We start from the raw sequence: 21555 nt of genomic DNA, 5'->3' as shown, positions 1-21555 counted from the left end.
GGTTTCCACAAAGCTAGTAGGAGACCAAGATTCTCTAAACAAGTGCTACAGGGTTAGCTGGTGTAAATATTTCTACATGCTCTGGGTTAAGCCCTCAGCAGGGGTAAAAATAACTTGATAATGTTCACCAAAAGCATAAGAACTGAGTCACAGACCCTGTAATGAATTCCCTGTTGCCTTGAAGGACTCCCTTGTTTTAAGGGCCTCATTTTTTAATTGCACAATCATTACATAGACTAGAACTGCACTTGGAGGTGTTGTATTCTTACAGTAATTAAAAATTAAATTGCCTTTAACTTTTCAGACCATACATACTAAAGTTTAGATTTCCTGTTAGCAAAAGTGGGTTTTTTCAACCTAATTATTTGTATTACTTCTGATTAAGCATAATGTGCATTAACATTCAGTTGCTGTAGCTTGAAGATAAATGTTAAACAATCTCTTTGCTGAATTTATTATTTTTTTGTTTGATAAATTTCCTAATTTAATATTCTGAGTTTGAATCTTACAAACTACTCCTCTTTCTTGCCATGTGATGTTTCATCCAATAGTCTTCAATGTTGCTTTTTCTCATCTTTTAAAATGAGTTTTGTTTGTTTTGATATGCCTATGTTAAATTCAGTATGCAGTATGTTGCGTGGGTAGGTATCCAAGTTTTAACCTTACATACACATTAAAACGACTTTTCTTGTACTTCTTTCTATAATCCCTTTTCTCTTCAAGGGAATTTAGTGTTCTTTTCCTAAAACAGCCTTCATGGACTATGCAGGAAATTTTGCTAGAAATAGACATGATGATGTGAGACTCACCCAAGGCAGGAGGCAAATCTGTGAGATCAGATGCTACATCTCAGCAAATATGGAACTGTTGGCTGTAGGGTTTCCTTCCAAAAGTCTGCCTTTGCAAAAGGGTTGCTGGACAAGCCTGCAGCTGCTTCAGCAGCCTGTGTCTAATACACAGACTGTTCCACAGGCAAACAGAAGGTTTCCTCCTCCTTATATTTGATACAATTTATAATGGAAAAACAATCCCTTTGGACTTCTAGGCACTATTTAATTCTCTCCAAGAATGTGGCAGAAGGGCAAGAAGCTGATCTGATTGGGGTGATCATTGTACCCTGGCAGCTAAGACCCTCTGCTCTCCTAAGCACTTCTGGCATGGTCCTGGTCAAATCATGCAGGCTACCTTTGAGCCTGGGGAATAGCAGCAGCATTCCACAGAGCTGTGGCACCACAAGACTTATAAACTGGCAGGATCTTCACCATGGGAAAGGGATCATATCCATACCACTAGGAAGCCAATTATTGTGTGCATCTCTACTGGAACAGATCTGTAATTAAAAGCCTTTGCTGATGCAGTTCCTTCTCTTTCCGTCAGTTGTTTCTTTCAAACTCATGGCTCAGTCCCTATAGGTGTGCTGATGCAGCTCTTTGTGGTCCAGTGCTGCAAGCAGGGTCACGGACCCAAAGTACAATAAAAATACTCTTTTCTAGGTAGCTACTGACCTGATTGATGAGATGCTCCAAGAATGACTGTGTTCTCCTGAATTTGGGGACTTTGTTCAGTGGCATCAGCTCTTGCTTCCAAGGCTGGAAACTCCACAGTGTGGTACTACCAGCAAAGCCCCTAGGTCTTTGAATAATGCATTCAGACTAGTGTAAAACCATGGGAAGAAAGAAGAGTTCTGATCTGTGTTATATATGCTCTAAGTCCATAAACATTTTTTACTTATTTAAATAGGAAGAGTGAGACAGTAGAATTTTCTCCAGGCTTTGCCTGTTACCTATTGAAAACATAAAGCTTTAAGATGGAGAGTTTATGCACAGGCTACTTATGTCCCTTTGATCTAATTGGTGATGTTTTATTTAAATAATAATGCAAATAAATCCTTGGGAAGAATTAGGGAGTTGGAGATGTTTTCAGTAATGCAATATTCCAAAGATCAACATAAACTCTTCTACTGTCTGAGTAAATAGCAAGAGAGAGTCAGTATCAGATACAGAACTGTAAACTTACATTTTGCTGTCCTTTGATCCCAACATGATTATTTACTCTCAACATAAAGAAATTACTGAGGTGTGACCATGCTGTACAACTATTTTCTGGGGTGAGAAGAATTGCAGTACATGTAGGATGTGGAATGTGTGAGGAAAAGAGAGGAATTCTGATAGCAGGAGGTGGAAAAGAGGGTATTAAAGGCATGGGAAAGGAAGGGAAGGTGAACTGTGGCAAAAGAGATGTGAAAGGCTAGGAATGAGAAAGATGCTAGCTGAAGGAAAGGAATAGGACGTGATAGAGCAAATCATTCACCATTAAGGTTTTTAGCCAAGCAGGTGCATAACACAGAATCTAGTATTTTGAGGGCTTTGGGAATTAAAGTAGTTTATTTTCAGGATCAGCTCCTCTCTATTCATTCCCTGTGCTAGCTGCTTCTGGACACCAGTAAATGTTACTCCTATGCCAGACAATGAGCATTGCCAGCCCAGACAGGCACCCTACCTGAGACCAGGTATAGCCTTGAACAGGCCCAGCACAGGTGTCATCCAGCTCCCACTTGCTCCCAGCAAGGTTGGAAGGTGATGCTCATGGCAGAGCTAAAATAAATCCCGGGGAGAAAAAAGGCTAAAAGTCTCTGTCTGATAGGCACAGAAATGCAAAATAAAATCAAGACAAATGAGCTGAACCTCTGTCAAAAGACAGGGGATGCCTGTCCCAAGGGAGCTCTGTACCCCACTGCCTATGCTGACCCACCTGTGTGCACAGAGCATGGTGTGCAGGTGTGGATCTGAGCTGGGAAGGCAGCTCAGCTCCCATGCCTGCTACAGCTGACTTTAGCAAATTCCAAAATAATTTTGGGGCCAAAAGCAGGAGGGTGAGCTCAGAGCCCTGAAAGAGTGGAGGGAGGGGAAACCTTTATCCTAAAGTCATTGTAAAGCCAAAGAGGGGTTTATCCTCCACAGCTAAATGAAAATGAAAAGGGGGGAAAAAAAAGAAAGAAAAAAAATGCAGGATAGCAACATTGGAGAGACAAAGACTGTCATGGACCAGTGCGAGTTCGCAAAATTATATGCAAATGACCCCAGTTTTTACCATGGTGGCCCTCTGCTAATCCCACAGAGAAAATCTACTTAGCAAAGGAAAGTTTTGTTTAATTTGGTTAACAGGGACCAAAATGCTGAATATATTTATATTTTCAGGAAAATGCCATATCTGTTATGCTTCAGGCACAAAGTGGGATCACAAGAGCTTAAAGCTCAAAGAATATAAGTCATATAGCATTTTGACCATATTCTGCACCCAGTGCTGATAAAAATGAGTGTTGGACATGTGTTTTCATAATAGGCACCAGCCATTCCTGCTGCTGAATGTGTTTGGTTGAGTCCATATTGTTCTGTGTACACTGACCAAAAGAGAAGTTCCCTCTGGATTTACCATCCTAAAGATGTCCCGAGGAAATGGGGGTGTTTTTCTCCCCTCCCTAGCTGACTCCTCACCATCATCCCGCCGTGTGACCTTTTCCCCATTAATCTGGGATAGGAGCTTTTCCTGTATTTACAGGTTAAATTGAAGATACACATTCCACTTTTTACTCATTGTAATGAAGATCTTTTTGTCTGTCTCCGAATAAAGGGTCGGGTTGGTTTACAAATTGCGGGTCAGCCCATTCCGCGACCTGGGCAAACAGTCCAGGTCAAATCTCCTCAAAGCCTCCCCACCCAACTGGAATAAGTTAATTTACCCCTCGACGGCTCCGGCCCCGCCGGGCATGGCCGGGCTGCCCGGTTTGCAGGGGCTATGGAGACACCCGGGGACGCTCGGTTCAGGCGGGGCTGGAGTTGCCCCGTCGGGAGAGAGCCGTGCGCGGTTCCGCGCCAGCGGCGAGGCTGGAAGGACTCGCTCCCGGAGTTTCCATCGGTTTTATTCTCAGCGCCCCGCACATCCGCAGCGGCCCCCTGCTCTCCCCGCCCCGTCCTGTGCCTTCACCATTATTCATCCTCCTCTGAACGAGCTGCGCCGAAGAGAAATTCTCTGACAGAGTACACGGGAGATGCGGTTCGGACACTGGAGCGTGGGAGGGCAGCACCCGCAGCGTTTGCGGGCGAGTGCGGCATCCGCCACCTCCGGAGTACCCCGGGACTCCCTCCCAGCCTCCGGTGACAGCCTGCGAGCAGAAGCCGGGCGGCACCCGGCCCGTCACGTCCTGCCCCGCCTGCCCGAAGCGCCGGCCACGGCCGGAGCGTGCAGCAAGCTCCCTGGCCCTCGCTGACCACTTCTCGCTCGTGGGTTTCTTTGCCCTGGTGGCTACGTGGGGAGACTCCCACCGCCACCCGAGGAAGCTCCCTCACGGAAACAAAAAGCAGCGGCGGGTATAAACTTTTATTCCAAGGCATCACTTGTACAGGCACTGGACCCGGAGGTGGGAAGACGAGCGGGTGGGGGCAGCTTCAGGCCCTCGGAGAGGGCGGGCGGGGGCAGATCTGGGCCCCCGGGGGCTCCTTCTCGCCAACCGGGACCCCTGCGCATCTCCCTGCCCCCGGCAGCCTCCCCGTGCGCCCGGGTACCCGCAGTGTCCGCGGTCATAAATAGGCGTTCTTTCAGGCGGGACGAGTCTCTATAGCATGGAGGGGTGCTGGCCCGGGGGCAGCCCGAACGCGTTGGGGTGGGAATGGCCGAGCAGGTTGAGGTAGTGGCGGTCCAGCCCCTGCACGGATGAGAGGAAAGTGCTGCGCTGCTGGCCGGGGCTGGCGAGGGGTACGGCGGCGCTGGGCAAGTGGTAGGGCAGGGAGGGGTTGCGGGCGGCGCCGTGCCAGGGGAATGGCCCCCCCGAGGGCGGCTGGAGCACGCCCTCGGCGGGACTGTGGACGTGCCCGGGGCACTCGGGCCCAGGATGCAGCGGGTAGGAAAAGTCCGGCTCCGGGATGGAGCCCAGGGACGTGAAGAGAGGCTCAGTAACGAAGCGTGCTTTGGACTGGAGAAAGGCCAGGATGCGGGCGTACTTGGTATCTTTGGTCTCCATCCTCTCCACCGTTGTCAGGTAGTGGACCAGGTTCTTCATGCACTCGTGGTAGCCGTAGTGGAAGTAATTGGCGAACTCGGAGAGCAGCTCTGCTGGAAAGGAAAGGGAAGGGAATCGAGCTCCTCAGGGTCTGGCCGGGAGAGGAGCGGAGAAAGCCGCCTCCATGCCACGAGTGACCCGGCGGGGGCCGCGGGAGGTCACTCCCGCCCACCTACCCTTCTCCCGGCCACGGGGAAAGTCCGCCGAGTGCAGGGCCCGCAGATACTGCACCGTCATCTCCAGGATCTCCGCTTTCTCCAGCTTCCCCGAGCTCTGCAACGGGCAGGGCAGGTGGGCATCACCTCTCTCTTGAGACTGCTCTGCGTTCCACTGGGCCGCCCCCTAGCCCCGCCGTATCGGGGGAGGTATCGCGGCGCACCGGGGAGAAAAGGGCGTAGGGGCTTCTCCCCCCTGCCTACCTGCTTGGCCAGAGCCATGGGCACCGTCTTCCCCAGCTCGGTGAGGCAGCGGTTGATGCGGTCCCTCCTCCGCTTCTCAATCACTTTGTGGGAAACCGGCGTCCTCTGCAAAACATATGGGGCGCGTTAGTGGGGGAAGAGAAAACAGATGGATCCAGTCTCGCTGTGACAGCTGCCCCTGGCCCCGGTCTCGACCCCTCCAGGGAAGCCAGTCCCCAACCCCGCTCCGAGCAGCGGTGCCGGGCGCGACGCGGTCTCGGGAAGGATGATGCTCCGGTGGCCGGTCCTCTCCGCGCGGCCCTGGTGGCTCCCCGACTGCGCGGACGGCCCTGACAGGGCAGCCTTGTTTTTGTGAGGGGGCTGTAGTTGTTTTTTGTGGGGGGGCTTTTCAAAGGGAAAGGCGGCGAAGGGCTCGGGGCTAGGCCGGCTTGGCGGCCCCGCAGACCCGTGCGCGCAAGGCGGGCGACGACTCACCCTCCGCTCCTTGAGCTTGGAGGCCATGGTGGGCTCTGCATCCCCTCTCTCTCCGGCCCCCTTATAAAGCCATCACTACTTGGGGGGGACCCCGGGGGGCCTCCACGGGCCCGCTGATCCCATAGGATTACGGGAGAGCGGCGCCGAGGGAGTGTATGCATTAAAGATCAGGGTGGAAGGGGGCGAGGGGATGAGGGGCTTTTTTTTCTTCTCTCTTCTTCCTTTCTCCCCCTCCTCGCCCCCGTCCACGCAGCCGGGGGCGGCCCAGCTGTGTCGCCCCACGTGGACCTCGGGGACACACGTGACTGTCCCACAATAGCGGCGGGGATGGGCCCGGGGATGCGGCGAGCGGGGCGCAGGGCGCGGTATCGCGCCCTGCGCCCCGCTCGCCGCATCCCCGGCCCCGTCCCCGCCGCCAGCCTTCAAATCCCCGGCACCCCCTACCCCTCCCCTTAGCCCCGGAGCTGACTGCATTTTAAAGCCTGTCCAGAGTCATTAAAGTAATTAAGTAAGCCCTTAATAGGCTGTTCCGCCCAGTTCAAGGGAGAACCCTTGGAGACGGAGTGGCCCCGTTTGTTCTCAGGCTTTTCTCACACGACTTGGTGACACGTCCATCTTTATAAGAGATGGCAGCGAGGATTTTTTTGTTTACACCGCTTTATGCGCCGGGGACACCCCGGCAGGTGTGGGACCGGGGGGCTGGCACACGATATCCCCCCCCCCCCATCACCCCCCCTTTTTTTTTCCGTCGGCCCGGGGAGGCTCTCGCCAGCCTTTGGCACACGACGCTCCTTTTTTGTGTGGTGTGCGCGTCTGTGCGTTGTTGTTTTACCCCCCCTGCTCTCCCCCTCTCCTTTGGAGAGGCTCAATTTGTAGCCTATTATCCTATAGGAAAATGTCCCATTGAAAAGTATGAATAGTTTCATTGGGCCTAAATTTTAATAATGCGGGTCAAAGAAAAGAGGGGCAAATAAAGAGGGGATCGCAGCTGGTCCGAGAGTGCATTATTCGGTGTCACCTGCGAGCGGGATCGCCGACAGACCCCCTATTCATTTGCCTAATTTTGGTCAATTTAACAAACTTCAGGAGAAATTATTGTGGCATTGTTAAGGAGGGTAAAGCTTTCTGATCGAATTAACAGCATGTTTTGATCCGGTAAATGTCATTAAAAAGAAAGAAACAATCGCGTTTAAAGGGGGGCTCCGAGTTAAACGCGCCAAGTGGAGACGCCGGAGCGCAAAGCTCACAAAGGGAGCAAGTAACTGCCACAGGGGAACTTTTGTACGCTCACATTGCTGAGGTTTTTTACACAAAAAGGCATTATTTCATACTTGAATACGTTTAATCCAACAATTGTCTATTTTCTGCAAACATATTTTCACAGCATTGTTAGCTTTCCTCTCCGCGGCCCTCCGCCCGGGCAGCCGCGCTCCTCGCCTGGCGAGCGCACCGAGCCCCCGACCCGCCCCGCACAGCCCCGCACCGCCCCGCACCGCCCCCGCCGGGGCCGCCCCGCCGCGCCGGGGGGGCCGCCCGCCCCCGCCGCCCGCCGCCCCCCCCGACAGCGCGGCGGCGGGCGCGGCCCCCCCGGGCCTCTCCACGGCCGGCGGTGCGCCTCCGAACCCGGCACGGACCGCGGGGCCGCCCTCCCGTCTTCCCCCCCCGGCTCCGCCACAGCCCCCGGCCCCGGCTCTGCCGCGGGGCTCCACCACCCCCGAGGGGGAGGGAAAAGCCGAGAGCGACCGGGCCGGCGGCGGGGCCACCGGAGCCTGGCTGTGCCCTCACGGGCGACGCCACCGAGCCCCGGGCAGGGCTGCGGTAAACAGCTATATCCCCGCCATGTGAGCTCGGGCAGTTGTTCTCTCGGAAACTCCCACGTCCTCTCCTGTATTCCGCGTTTTTCCACCCTTTTCCCTTTGCGATTTAAAATGGGGAAACCATCCCCACCACATGTGCCCGGGTGAGCACGGCGGGTGGCACCGCCGCTCTCGCCCGTTCGTTTCCCCAGAAGCGGCCGGAGGATAGGCGAGGTGCCGGCCCTCGCCCCACTGTCCCGGATGGTTCCCACCCCTCCGGGCCGGTCGGGAGCGCCGAACGACTCGGCGGGAGGAGGCGGTGGTGGCCCCGGGGCGCGTCTACCCCGGTCGGCGGGACGGAGCGAGCAAAGCCGGCTGCCCGCCTGGGCACCCCTGCGTGCCATGCCGCCGGCCGCATTATTCTTCCAGGAGCCTTGTAGGTTTCGGTATATTCATTCTCGTACAATGGGATTAAACACTAACCGTTATCATCCAAATTAACTAAATTCTGAATAGCAAATGAGGGGGCTTTTATTTTTTTCCTCCTCTTTTTGCTGCACTGGCGGAGATGGAGTTGATCCTCTTACTGTCTGTGTTAACCGCCCGATGCAGGCAGCTGCGAGGCAACTTCTTACACAAGGGAAGTTGTTTATTTGCTCGCTGGCTATTCCCTCCTTGGTTTCCCCGCGGTCCGGGCTGCCCGGGTCAGCGGCGGGGGGCGCGGGGTGGCCGTGGCATCCCCGTGTGTACCGCAGCCTCGTCCTCGGAGGGCTTCGGCGGGGCTGAAGGCAGAGGGAGATCACCCGACACTGCCGCTGTCGGACTGCCACCCTTGTAGGGAAGCCAGGAGAAGAGAATACTCAGCTTTGAGTATTTTTTATTTTTTAGTTTCCTCGAGCGACTGTTGGCTCCCTTGCGGGACACGCGTGCACGGCTCTTTGGCAACCCACGGCGGACACCCGCGTCCCCATCACCCTCCAGCGGTTGTCGCCTGTCGCCCAGGAGCCCCGGGGGCCGCAGCCTTCTCCCCAGGCAAGGGGCTGGCCGGCGGCCGGGGCGCAAAGCCCTGTCCGCTACGCGCGGAGCGGGAGGAGCTCGCCCTCGCCCCGGAGGCTGCAGGAGGATGGGCGGCCGGGGCAGTACTGCCTTGCCTCGCCCTGCAGCTCTCTCCCCCTCCCCGCGGCCGGCCCGGGGGTCCCTGCCTGGCGGGGCTGCGCCCCGAGGGAGCGGCCCGACTCGGGCCCCCGGTTCGCTGCCGAGGTGCGCAAGGGTGCCGCGTCTCAGCGGCATGTGGCCCCTGTGCCGTGGGCACTGGCGCTGCCGACATCTGCCAGACATGGCCTCTGACAGGGAGGTGGAGATCCTCTGGAAGTCGTCAAGCTGCTTTGAATTGGCATCTAGGTTTGCCTTTTTGTGAAAACAGATCGTCTTCCCTCTGTTTCTTCACCCCCTCTTTTCTATTTTGATTCCTATGTAGTGTTGAGGTTACACACAATTACTTCACCAAATAATCAAAACTGTGGATATTAGGCTTGACAATAATTGTCGCTGTGTGCAAGCAAGAAATCAGATAACCAGTCTCCCATGGAAAGAGCTGTCCATGCAACTGGTGAATCAAGTGCAAAGTCCTTGTGTGGCTAGGGCTGGGGTTGGCCCTGCCAGCATGGTTCAGCTCCATACTGGAGATCCTGCTGTGTAATGTGGAGAGGCATTCACACTTCTGGATGATCTCATGGCTGCTAGGGAATGGGAGAACACACAAGGTGCAAAAGATCCTACTTATAGAAGTGATAGCTTCATTACTTGGTAATCCTGGATCTGGAAAGAAGCAGTGAACTCCACTCAAGAGAAAACATTTTGTTTAGGGGCTTAACCCTCAGCTGTATATAGTTCATCACGTGGTGCCAGCTTTTGCTGTGAGTTAGTTTTACTCTTGCACTCTCAGTGAGGCTAGGCTAGGTTAGCAAGTTTCCAGTCTTTTCATAGCTCCTAATGCACTCTGCCTCTGTGCATGCTTGGTCTATGTCTTGCTCCTCAGGTGCAGAGGTATTCCTTACCTCAATGATACTGCTTGTTCCAGCTGTACTCTACTTCCGTGTCTTCCTTCCTAATGGAAGGACCGTGCTCCTCTGTTTGCTCACCTGCCACGAATTGTGGCATCAGCAGGGGGGAGATGAGAACATGATAGGGACTCCATGTCAATATGGTCCTTCACAGAAGAAGCCATTCTTGTAACTATGAGTCTCTTGTATTGTTGGGTAGATTCAGAGGGCTCTCCTCAAAATCCTAGAGTGCTCAAAGAGGTGCTGTTTGTGCTGCAGGAGATGATGTTCTTCTCATTCTGTGAGATATGGTAATAAGCCTGTAAGCCAAACTTTGATCCTAAAATCTCTAAAACTTTGATCTTTGTCATAGGAAGTTGTCAAGTATCTCTGTGGTGGAAGACAGGACTTCCAGATCAGTAGTGCTCCTGAGTGCTGCTATGTGCTTGTCAAATTCTATGTCTGAGGAGGCACAGTTCACTGTAAGTATGTTTTGTGGTATAATTTCAATATAACATACTCTGTTCTTCATGATTAAAAGCTTTTCGGGAATGTAAACTCCGATATGGATTACTTTTAGATTACTCTTTGTACAAACTTTTTTGAGTACGGATTACTTGAAAGTCATTTTCATACATTCCTGTCATTTGTAATATCTCTTTGTTGACTTTCTTCCCAGATACAAGATTTTAAGCTTCTGTTTAGATTTATATGTAGTATAGCTAATGTATTCAGAATTACACTGGGTAAAATGTTTCACTGATTAAAATCAGGTGTAGTTATATATGTTATAGCCATTTATAGGGGCTGATTTACATCAACAGAAGACCTGATACAGCTTTTGTCCATCAAATGTGTATACATGGCAAAAATTAAGACTGTTCACTGCGTGTTTGTACAAGGTGAGTCCCCCCAAGACAGTGGATAGATGTTTGCACTTTTCCCAATGACAGCTATCTTCTCAGCCACGTCACTATTGAGACAGAATATGTTGCTCTTTAAATGACAGCCTGTCAGAATGAGAACAGAGTGCTAAAATTAATTTCAGTGGGATTTAGGTAATCATGAATCAGTGGGGAGGTGTACATTAAATTGCTTGTGACCAAGGTGTTCTAAATAGCTAAATAGCTAGATTAGTGACTGGCACAAATAGAGGCAGAAAATACAAGGATTTTTTCTGCAATGACATGTCTAATGCTGAAAAATGTCTAGCCCCTCCTCTCTAGTCTTAGTAAAAACTAAAACCAAACAAGAGTAAAAACTTTTGCTCAGCATGGCTTTACAGAGGTGAAGTTATACTTAATCCACCCAATAATCTTCTATGATGAAGTGACTAGCTTGGTGGATAAGGAAAGAGGAGTGGATGTTCTGAAGAAGAGTGACTTTATTACAGCTTTTCTGTACTGGAAAAGAACCTAACAGGAAAATGGAGAGGGACTTTTTACAGGGGCACATAGTGACAGTACATGGGGTAGTGGCTTTAAACTGAAATAAAGTAAGTTTAGATTAGTTATTTGAAAGAAAGTCTTTACTGTGATGGTGGCACTGGAACAGGCTGCTCAGAGAATTTGTGGATGCCTCATCTCTGGAAGTGTTGAAGGCCGGATTGGATGAGGCTCTGAGCAACCTGGTCTAGTGGAAGGTGTCCTGACCACAGCAGGAGTGTTGGAACAAGATGATCTTTAAGATCCCCAAGCTATTCTATGATTCTGTGATCTGCTTGGCTTTTGATATTGTCTCCTGTAACATCCTTGAAGAGAAGCCAATGACGTGCAGGCTGGATGAGCAGAACTTAAACTGGCTGAATTGTGAAGTTCAGAGAGGATGATCTGTGGCACAAAATCTAGTGTCTAGAACTCCTGGTGTACCCTGGGGTTCAGATTTGGTCTAGTCATGTTTAACTCCTCATTATTGATCTGGAACATACCCTCAGCAAGTTCACAGATGACACAAAACTGTGAGGAGCAGCTGATACACCAGAGAATCATTCTGTCATCCAGAAGGGTCTCAACAGGCTGATGAAATGGGCTGTGAGGAATGACATGAAATTCAGCAAAGGGAAACCAAAGTCATGCACCTGGGAAGAAGCAACCCCCTGCACCTGCTGGAGGGCTGATTGACTGGAAAGATGCTCTGTGGAGAGAGGCCTGGGGGTCCTTGTGGACATCAAGTTGAACATGAGCCAGCATGTGTGCCTCAAGAAGGCCGGTGGTATCTGGGGGGGCATTAGGAGGATTATTGCCAGCAAGTTGTGGGAGGTGACCCTGCCTCTTGACTCAGCACTGGGAGAGTCCACATCTGGAGTTCTGGATCCAGTTCTGGGCTCTTTAGTACAAGAGAGAGATGGCCACACTGAAGGGGCTCCAGCAAAGGGCCATGAGGATGATCAGGGGATTGGAGCACCTCATATAGGAGGAGAGGCTGAAGGAGCTGACAGTGCTCAGCATAAAGAAGAAAAGGCTCAGGAAAAGCTTACCATTGTGTTCAAATACTGAAAGAAGGGTGTAAAGAAGTTGGAGCTGGACTGTTTTCAGTGGTTCTTAGTCATGGGAACAGAGGCAATGTGCACAAACAGAAACATAGGAGTTTCTGTCTGTAATAGAAAACAACTCTTCTGCTGTGAGGATGGTTAATCACTGACACAAGTTGCCCACAGAGGTTGTGGGTCTGGATGTGGTCCTGGGCAACTGCCTCTAGGTGGCCATGCTTGCAGGAGGCTGGACCAGATGACTTCCAGAGATGTCTGCCAACCTCAACCAAGTTCTGTGCACTTCCTCTGTGAACATTTAGTTTTGGTGTAATTCAGCCCCACTTTGGTTTGGCATAGAAAAAATGTATTTTTTCTTACTCTACACAGCAGTTGAGCTCTTTTACTCTGTTCTCAACAGGACAATTAATTTAGATTCAGGGTTTCTACACCTGTGTCAAGCAGAATAAATGGGAGGGAAGCACAGTCTTTCTGTTAATTGTACTTCACCACGTGTTGTATTGCAACTTGGCCCATTAAAGACTCATTAACATCCATTATACTTATGACTGCTTTGTAAACAATGCTAATTCAATAGGACTTCAGAGCTTAATTCCCTCTAGAGTCTGTTGTAACTCCTAGCCATTACCTTCTTTCTAGCTGAAGTGGAAAAGGGGACCCCTGTGAGAGATTTATGGACTCTGCAAAGCCTATTAATTTAGTAATGCCATAGTTCAAGCATCTTATTATTATGAACCCTCAGTACTGAGCTTATCAAGTGGACTGGGGACTTACAGGACTTTTCAGCAAAGCAATATTCTTTGGTTCAGCCCAGCTTTGCTCTGATTTCCCAGAGACTGAGTGGACCAAACACTAGTCCCTGCTACATTGGCTTCTAGAGAATTATTTCTGAAATGTGCCCTTGTTGCTAAATCAGAGAATTAGGATGCTGCATTATGCACAGCCTGTGCCAAGCTTTTTAGGTTTAAGGTTCCCCTGTATAACAAGGAGGTGATATCAATGGTCCTGCATGCTGCACTGGTGGCTGGCTTTTGTGAGGTTAATCCAGTATTAGCATATGGCAAGCAGCATAAGTCTAAAATTTCAGAGACTTTGTGAAGGCAGATAATATAAAGTTTATACTGTGAAATAAAAAAGAGGGAGGGACTGATGCCTCAGGGTTCCTTCAGAGTCTGCCTGTCTTCTAGACAAGGACTGCAGCCCCAACCAGTTGCCTTTTGCAGCCTCATTATTGCTGTGCAGGTGGGGTGGCCAGCCCTCCTGCTGGCTCTCTGTCGTGGATACTGAGTGGTCTCTGTGGCTGAAGGCTGAGTCAGCACTTGTTTCTCTGTATCCCATAGCAGCTTTGAGTTATCTAGAGGTTTGCTTGTCTCCTTTATTCAAAGAGAGGAGAGATGAATACAGCCAGGAAGGGAGGAACATGCAGCTCGGAGGTGCTGTTCTGTCTGCTACTGGGAAAAGGCATGTTTCAAGAGTTAAAGGCTTTCCATTGCAATCTGACTTTTTGTTCTGTGAAAGTCTTACCATTCTGACTGAGCACTGAAAAGTGTTCTGCTTCTGGAAAGTTTAGGTTGCTTTTCTTCAAGTCAAGTTCTTTGTCTTGCACACAGCCAATAGCCCTCTCCTGTTTCTGAACTCATTGCCCAAAGGCAATCCAAAAGGTTATGATAGCATGTGAAGATCCCACAAAATTCCTCAAAAATAAGTATGAAATTTGCTTGCATGTCCTGGCTTTAAAATGATCACTTCTTGCATAAGTGTACCTTTGGTGATAGCAGAGTGAGATCTCTTCTGCTAGACAACAAAACATGACTGTTAAATGCAAACACTTTCTTTAAAAGCTGTCAAAGTATTCTGGGTAAGCATCATCCCTTGCTCGCCCTGTTCTTTGACTCTTTCTTAGTGCATGTCTATCTAATGTCTGAGAGAGAATAACAGAGCCCTGATCATACCTTGTAGGGACATTCTTCTGCCAAAACTGTGTATATCTGACACAGGAGTAGCAGATGGTAACCAAATATTTCTGCAACAACTCTCCCTTTCTGGGTAAAATTAAGAGCATATTGAATTCATAAGTCATGAGCCCCCAAATTCTTAAGGTAAGTGAAAAGTCAGGAACGTAAAATTGTCAGCAATAACAACAAGCTGGTTAGTCAGAAGGTTGGTTATTTCTGTATTCTGCATAACCATTAGAATAGAAAAGTATTTTTTATGAAATCCTTAGATTCTGAAGCAGAAGTGTAAAGCACAAATATAGTTAGATTTTCTAAGTGAAAACATAACGGTTTTAGGAATACTAGAAAGTGTATTCAGTGCTAGATATAGTGCCACCCATTTTTCATTTCATCTGGCTCATTTTTAAATTAATTATAGCAGGCAGGGAAGAAGTACCCATGTCCCCTCTAGCTTTAATGCTATGTGCATTTTGATGGACAGCTACTTTACATGTCATGAGCATGTGAACCATCTTGTGCATGGTCTGAGGTCCCATTCTTCCTTCACATTCATATATAGGAGTGTGTCTGGGCAACCAGTCTGTTGTGGTGCTTTGAACATTAGTTACTGCATTTTTAAATAAATTTTGTTTGGTTATGGGGTAGGGGAAAATAGAACATGAAAGTGTCAGTGCTAGAAAGGTGAACTGGGAAGAGTTTCTCAGTGACAAGCATTGGAATCACTTACTCCATTCTACTGATCTGGCATTGTTTCACCCAATATATGTATGTACATGAAAATAATATATAAATGGCAGTGGTATAAAAAGGACTAACTTCTGCACTGTTATATGAATATGTGAAGATCTATATAAAATGCTGATTGGAATGTCACTGTGCCCCATGGCACATGTGGCTGACAAGCTAGGAGAGAGTGGAGAATAAGTCCCACAGTTTGGTCCTGGCATTTGCAAGGTGGGAATATCCAAATTCTTCCCCAGCCCATTTGTGTTGCTGAAGACAGGCACCATTAGATAAAGAAACGACATTGCCTGTATTACTTGTCACCACGAACTTTTAGAAAATAACTTAATGTCGAACAGTGTTAACACTCGTGGCAAACAGGCAGGCTTTTCTTCCATCACATGAGCGTCGCCACCGGGAAGGCTGCTTCGCTCGCTCCCCTGTGGAAGCCTACAAAGCTTTGCAGAACTGTGGGAACATTAGGGGTTGGCTACTGCCCTCTAGTGATCGTCACCAGCGCCTGAGGTTTCTAACTCTCCTTTTATTGTCTCATCAAATTGCTAAAAATAAACTGTGTGTGTGTGATCAGATGCATGAAATTCAGTATTATGAAACAGTGCCTGATTCATCAGATCTCAGAATTTTCACCAGATGATGAAATGTTGCTAGCATGGACACCAGCTGATACAGCTCTAAAAATACAGTTAATGCAATCCAAGCATGCTGTTAGGCATTTATATTGTCACCTAAGTTAATATTTCCCAATTCTTAAGAAACTGATATACCCTGGTTAGACTAAGCTTATTAATATAATTTTTGCCTAAATAAAAACATTGCTGCATTTTAAATACAGCCTTTCAATAATAAGCAAGTCACCCTTCTTTCAACAAAACCCTCAACATAACCATACAATGACTATGGGAAGCTTTATAAAACATAAATTATTGAGAAACAGAGTATATGGTTCAGGGCATGGTTTAGCTGAATTTGTGAGTAGCACTAGACACCTCTCTCCATTTTTCTTTTTTTTTTCCCTCTGTGCTAAAATGATCAAATATCTGCTAGTTAAGAAGTAGGATGTGTGTTTTTTTGCTCTAGTTATTGATGCAAAGTGCTCAGCTCCCCGATTAAGTTCTCATCAAATGTTACCTGATGGAAGGGCTGCTTGAGCAGAATTCTGATGCTGGCATTAGAGGGCAGCCTTGAGGGTTTATTTGATTTTTTTTTTTTTTTTTTTAATATATCAGTCTGGCTAGGATCTAATTTAAAGCAGCTTGAGGCTATTTTTGCTCTAAAGGCAGAACAGTCATTTAAAACCCCCTGTGTCATTAAGCCCAGCACCCAGCTGTGCTGCTCACTGCTGAACATCAACAAGCCGGGTTAGGAGCAGCCTGAGTGCTCTGCAGGTGGAACAGCCGCAATTTCCAGATCCTCAGAGCAACAAGTGTTGATCTAATTGGCCTGTGTATGAAACACACCAGGCAAGGGAGTCACCTTTGCTTTTATCCTGCAGGAGTAATTGAGTGGTTCACAGCTCTGACTTCTTTTCAGCAACACAACTTAGTGAAATGAATGTGCTGAAGTTCTCTTCAGCACCACACAGACTGCTCCAGACATATGTACAGTGCAGCTTATTTGTTCTGCCATGTCTTTTGGCCTCTTGCTTCTAGGCCCATGAGCACTGCTTACCATCATCTGTAGGTACCATGTCTTCTCATTTCATTGCTTGTCCTTCAGACTTATGTAGGGCAAAGGTTACAAAAGTTCTTGGCATCTGCCATATCATGTAGGAGGAAAGCTGCATCAGCAGAGAGTCTCTTGTGTAATCTACTGATATTTTTGGAGATATGTTTGGGTAATAAAATGTTCGCTTTGTCTGCTGGTCAGGCTGCCTTCTATACAGTAAAAATTGTGTGTTGTAGAAAAATGTCCTTAAGGAAGCTTTATAAAATGAAACCTTACAAAGGCATGAGAATAATTTACAAAGCCCAGATTTATGTTACTTATAAGGAAAGGTTCTGGAGCAAATAGAAAGCAAATAATCTTTAATTAACATCGGACTGTCAGAGGATAATGATTCATCCATCAGCTGAGGGCAGGGGAAGGTTAAAAAAAATGTGTGGAAAAAATTATGAGCTAGAAGAGAACCTATTTCAGATCCTGAATCACCTCTGCATAAACCATGTTGATAGCTACTCTGTTTCTTGATGTTGTTCCAAATTCATCAATCACTTGTCTTGAAATGATCTTGAATGGTCCTAAAAATAGCTTGATACTGGAGACGCCAATTTTTCCAGTAATTTCCCTAAAATGTCAGCAGAATTATTGGCTATGCAAAACAATACTGTCTTCATCTCTATGGGAAGATGATGTTTGTCTGCTGCAATACACTACTTTCCAAAACAGCATCCTCTCAATTCCTATGGTTTTCATTGTGTCCTAGATACCTTTGAAGATAACCCCATTTATGGCTGACAGCTGCAGAGGCAGGAAAGTCTCATGTCCCCTGAGCTGGTAGTTGGGCCATTCAGAAAGGTGAACAGGGATCTCGCCAGGTTCTTTGCTAACAGAGCAGATTTTTCCAGGTAGTGAGGTAAACCAGAAAATTTTTAGAGTAGCTTTGTGTTCTCTAAAATCTAGCTAAACTTGAGTCAGGCCGGTTTTTGCCCCTTGGTCTTCTGAAAACCTTTTTCCCCTGCTGCTGCATACACCTATGTAGAAGAAACCCACTAGGAGTTTTTCCCACTCTTATCAGAGTCATACTGATTCCAGCAAAAGCCAGGAATCTGGAAAGACTTGATTTCCACTAAAATCAGCCTACAGCAATGCCTTTTGATACTAGATATAGAGGAATCTCTTAAGTATCATTAGGAGTTCAGCATTTGAAAATCCTGACCATCTCTTACGGTTCATTGCTCCAGGTGCATCAGTGAGCTTGCACTAAGCATGCTCTGAAAACAGCCAGAAAGTCCACAGGAGAATGGTTTCAAATCTTTGAAAACTTAATAAACAGCAGCTCAATGAAGCAATAGACTCTGCTGCTGCTTGAACACATCCCACACTGCTGTTTCTGTGGAGGCACTTGCAGATATTTGGCCTACAAGTCAAACTTACATGACTAATATATTACAGCATAGAAGCACAGAATATTCTGAGTTGGAAGGGACCCACAAGGATCATCAACTCTAGCTCCTGATATTGCACAGGACACTGCAAGAGTCACATCAGGTGCCTCTTGAGAGGCACTGAGAGGGCTGGTCCAAACACTTCTTGAACTCTGTCAGGTTGGTGCTGTGACCATGTCCCTGGGAAGCCTGTTCCAGTGCCCAACTACCCTTTGGTGGAAACTGTTTTCCTCATATCCAACCTAAACTTCCCCTGACACAGCTTCAGGCCATTCCCTCAGGTCCTGTCACTGGTCACCACAGAGAAGACATCAGTGCCTGCCCCTCCTCTTCCCCTCATGAGGAAGTTGAGACCACAATGAGGTCTCCCCTCAGTCTCCTCTTCTCCAGGATGAACAAACCAAGTGACCTCAGCTGCTTCTCGTGCAGCTTCCCCTCAAGGTCCTTCTCCATCTTCCTTGCCCTCCCTTGGATGCTCACTAACAGCTTTATGTCATTCTTACATTGTGGCACCCAAAACTGCCCCCAGCACTCGAGGTGAGGCTGCCCCAGTGCAGAGCAGAGCAGGACAATCCCCTCCCTGGCCTGGCTGGCCATGCTGTGCCTGATGCACCCCAGAATGCAGTTGGCTCTCCTGGCCGCCAGGGCACTGCTGATTCTTGTTCAACTTGCCATCAACCAGCAACCCCCCCGGTTCCTTTCCATGGCACTGCTTTCCAGCATTCTCATTCCCCAGTCTGTATTTTCGGGGTTTCTCTGTCCCAGGTGCAGAATCCAGCACTTTTCCTTGTTGAACTCCATGTACTTGGTGATTTCCCAGCTCTCTAAATGGTTGAGTTTTCTCTGCAGGGCCTGTCTGCCTTTGAGGGAGTCAACAGCTCCCTAGTTTAGTATTATCAGCAAATTTAGACTACCTTTCAATCTTGTATTCAAGTTGTTTATGAAGATACTGAAGAGAACTGGCCCTAAAATGGAACCCTGTGGAACCCTACTAGTGACTGGTCACCAGCCAGAATATGTGCTGTCACATAAAACCACACAGTGGAAGAAGAAAAATAATTCATCCAGGGAACAGCATCTCAGTAGCTTTCTCCAGTGTTATAACTGGCCTCCTCCCTTTGGAGATGGTGGTCTTCAGAGCCCTATCTTTCTTCAGGCTGTCCTTCCTTCTGACCTGCTCCTGGTTGCCAACATGCAGCTCCTGGGAAGAGAGAACCCTATACATATTAGCAAGTGATAATAAATGACTTTAATCCCTGAATTGTCACAAGTTATTCTGTCTGTCTAGTTTGATAACTGGCAATCCCATGTGAAAAAACTCATGTGGGGACAGAGTCCTCTCCCAGCAGATCTGACTTAAGGGCTGGGCTGGGTTGCACAAGGGAGGCCCAGGGAAGCTGCCAGCAGCCTACCCCACTGCTCTGCTCAGCTAACTGAATAACAAGGGAGGAGGATGATGAAAGATAAAAGGGGAGTAACTGGTGTTTAAACATTGGAAGTTTTTCCTCTGGTGTCTGTTGCTCAGGCCTGCATAAAGCTGTTTGTATGCAAATGGTGGACTTGCCCATGCTAACTGCTGCTCAGGTTCTCTTAGCACAAAGCCCCAATCTGAGGAAACTACCACAACACTGCAGATCAGCAGGAAGGAAATACAGCTTTTTATTAATGAGGCATCCAGGAGAATTTTGACAACCATTTAATATTGATGTAATAAATAATGTTTAGCACCACTGACATATACGTAGGATACTCAGTGGCAGTTGGATAAGGATAAGAGATAGACTGGGAGATCATCAAGATTATAAAGTTTATTTTCCCAGAATTTTTCTGTCATCTTTCATTACTTTTTTTTTCTCTCTTTTGTGCTTTGGAATCTCTTCCTCCACTATCCATCTGTTTCTGTGTGGTCAGGACATTCACAGTCAGTCTTCTGCATATTGCTATTTCCTCTCACCAGTGATTTGTGGAGGTGAAAGCCACAGCCTCCCTCATTTGTGTTGGACCTGTGATCAAAAACCTATAGGAAACGTAGTTGCTTGACAATTTGAGATGAAGATTGTCCAAAGATAATCTCACAGAAACAGGTTATTAATTCAGCACCTATGCAGGTTGTTTTTAGGCAGAGTATGCTATGCTGTATCTGTCTGAAAGAATTTGGCTTGAAATAATTACAGGGGAAAATAGTGGCTGTCTTGCTCTGATGGTACACAAGAGCAAATGTGCAGTGAAGAGCACTGGCAAGCAGCACACACAGCACTGCAAGAAATGCATTTCAGTGCATTTGTTGTATAAAACACAAACACCACTTATGGCTTTAATCCTGTTCTTCATACTGCTAAACTAAACAGATTTACCTAAAATCAGAAGGGGCATGTGAAGTGATGCTGCTATGGTCTACCTTTTTGAGATATATCAGTGACATGCATCAGCAGATTGTTTTCATAAACCTTCAAACTGGCTTGAAAGCTAAAAGCACTAATGAATCTGGAAGTGAAATTAGGTGAGTACAGGTTTTTTTGTTGGTGGTTTTTTTTGGTACCTCCATATTTTAAAAAAGTATCTTTATTTAAAATGTCATATTAGCCAGATGAGATTGCTCTGCAGGATGGGAAGGAGACTGCCAAGAAATATGTTGATGAACTAATAGACTCATGAATACTGAGGGGCTGTTTGAACACTAAGGGGCTGTTTTAATATTAATTTTAGATTCCCACCAAGGTAAGAAGTCTGAGCTGTCCTCTTGACCATCATGACAGAAATGGGGGACAGGAGAAGTTGGTCAAGAATGTATATGAGAGGCTGGATGCACACAACTGTGCCTGATGGCACCGAGAACAGGATTGTTTAATTCTGAAGTACAAGGATGCTATTTTTATTAAGCAATGATTTTTATCCACAGTTTTGTAAGACCCTGCATTGCAAGTTCTGTTACTTGGATCCTCACCTAACATTGGCTTATAGATATTTTCCTTTATATATGGTAAACACAAACACTAACCAAGTCATTTTGCTACTGATGTCAGCACTAGAGCCTTTAGGCACCGTTTCTGGTCTTTGTTTACTTATTTCTTCCTGTTTCTGTGTGAGCTGGCCTTGCTACTGCTTGCATCTCAAACCATTCCCATTCTGTTGTGGAGGAGGTCTTGGAAATCACCCTAGTCATGGCAATGTAAGTGTTTAGGGTATTGTTATATTATTATTTTAGGCCTTTTCCCTTTGGCAGTGTTGCCTGGGTGCCTCTCAGCTCTCTGCAGAGGAGTGCTGAGGCTCAGCAGCTGGTACTGCGGGCACTAACTGCACAGTGCAGGGCAATGAGCAGAAGGAAGAAAGGGGCTATGGCTACTGCCACTCTTGATCTTGAATCTTCTCTTCCAGACCAAAAGTAATTTTATTTCACTGCTATTGGGCCTCTTAACTCCAAAACAGTCTTTGTGAAACTATTGGAGTAATTCCATTAACACCAGAGGACATTAAATT

At 47.7% G+C, this 21555-nt stretch overlaps 1 protein-coding gene and 1 long non-coding RNA gene across 6 annotated transcripts in view; one reads left to right on the top strand and one right to left on the bottom strand.

Moving 5' to 3' along the window:
• The first annotated feature begins 4040 nt into the window (after positions 1–4040).
• LOC118686736 (uncharacterized) overlaps positions 4041–21555 on the top strand; it is a 51399-nt gene continuing 33884 nt past the window's right edge. For all 3 annotated transcript variants that reach the window (XR_008508366.1, XR_004980225.1, XR_004980224.1), the window contains exons 1-2: positions 4041–4367; positions 10161–10269. This is a non-coding gene — a long non-coding RNA (uncharacterized LOC118686736). The remainder of the gene's footprint in view (positions 4368–10160; positions 10270–21555) is intronic.
• Positions 4359–6223, bottom strand: HELT (helt bHLH transcription factor). Of its 3 annotated transcripts, XM_036383094.1 has the most exons (5): positions 5950–6223; positions 5476–5580; positions 5233–5329; positions 4998–5109; positions 4359–4702 (listed from the first exon to the last, which is right to left on the bottom strand). In XM_036383094.1, the coding sequence occupies exons 1-5, from the start codon at positions 5974–5976 to the stop codon at positions 4378–4380; spliced, it is 666 nt and encodes a 221-aa protein (XP_036238987.1). In that variant the 5' UTR covers positions 5977–6223; the 3' UTR covers positions 4359–4377. The 3 variants fall into 3 exon arrangements, with proteins under 3 accessions (XP_036238987.1, XP_036238985.1, XP_036238986.1); XM_036383092.1 differs by having other exon boundaries at positions 4531–5109; XM_036383093.1 differs by having other exon boundaries at positions 4531–5106.

This window comes from Molothrus ater, chromosome 4 (assembly GCF_012460135.2).
Source record: "Molothrus ater isolate BHLD 08-10-18 breed brown headed cowbird chromosome 4, BPBGC_Mater_1.1, whole genome shotgun sequence".
NCBI lineage: Eukaryota > Metazoa > Chordata > Aves > Passeriformes > Icteridae > Molothrus > Molothrus ater.
Note: the sequence above shows the minus strand (reverse complement) of the source record. Positions and strands in the feature narration are given on the sequence as shown.

What these genes read in the sequence shown, in the direction of transcription:
- HELT (XM_036383092.1), bottom strand. Translation starts at nt 5,976, where the DNA reads ATGGCCTCCAAGCTCAAGGAGCGGAGG. An exon ending in CCATGGCTCTGGCCAAGCAG is followed by an intron (nt 5,330 to 5,475) that starts GTAGGCAGGGGG and finishes TGCCCGTTGCAG; the next exon opens with AGCTCGGGGAAGCTGGAGAA. An exon ending in TCCCCGTGGCCGGGAGAAGG is followed by an intron (nt 5,110 to 5,232) that starts GTAGGTGGGCGG and finishes TTTCCTTTCCAG; the next exon opens with CAGAGCTGCTCTCCGAGTTC.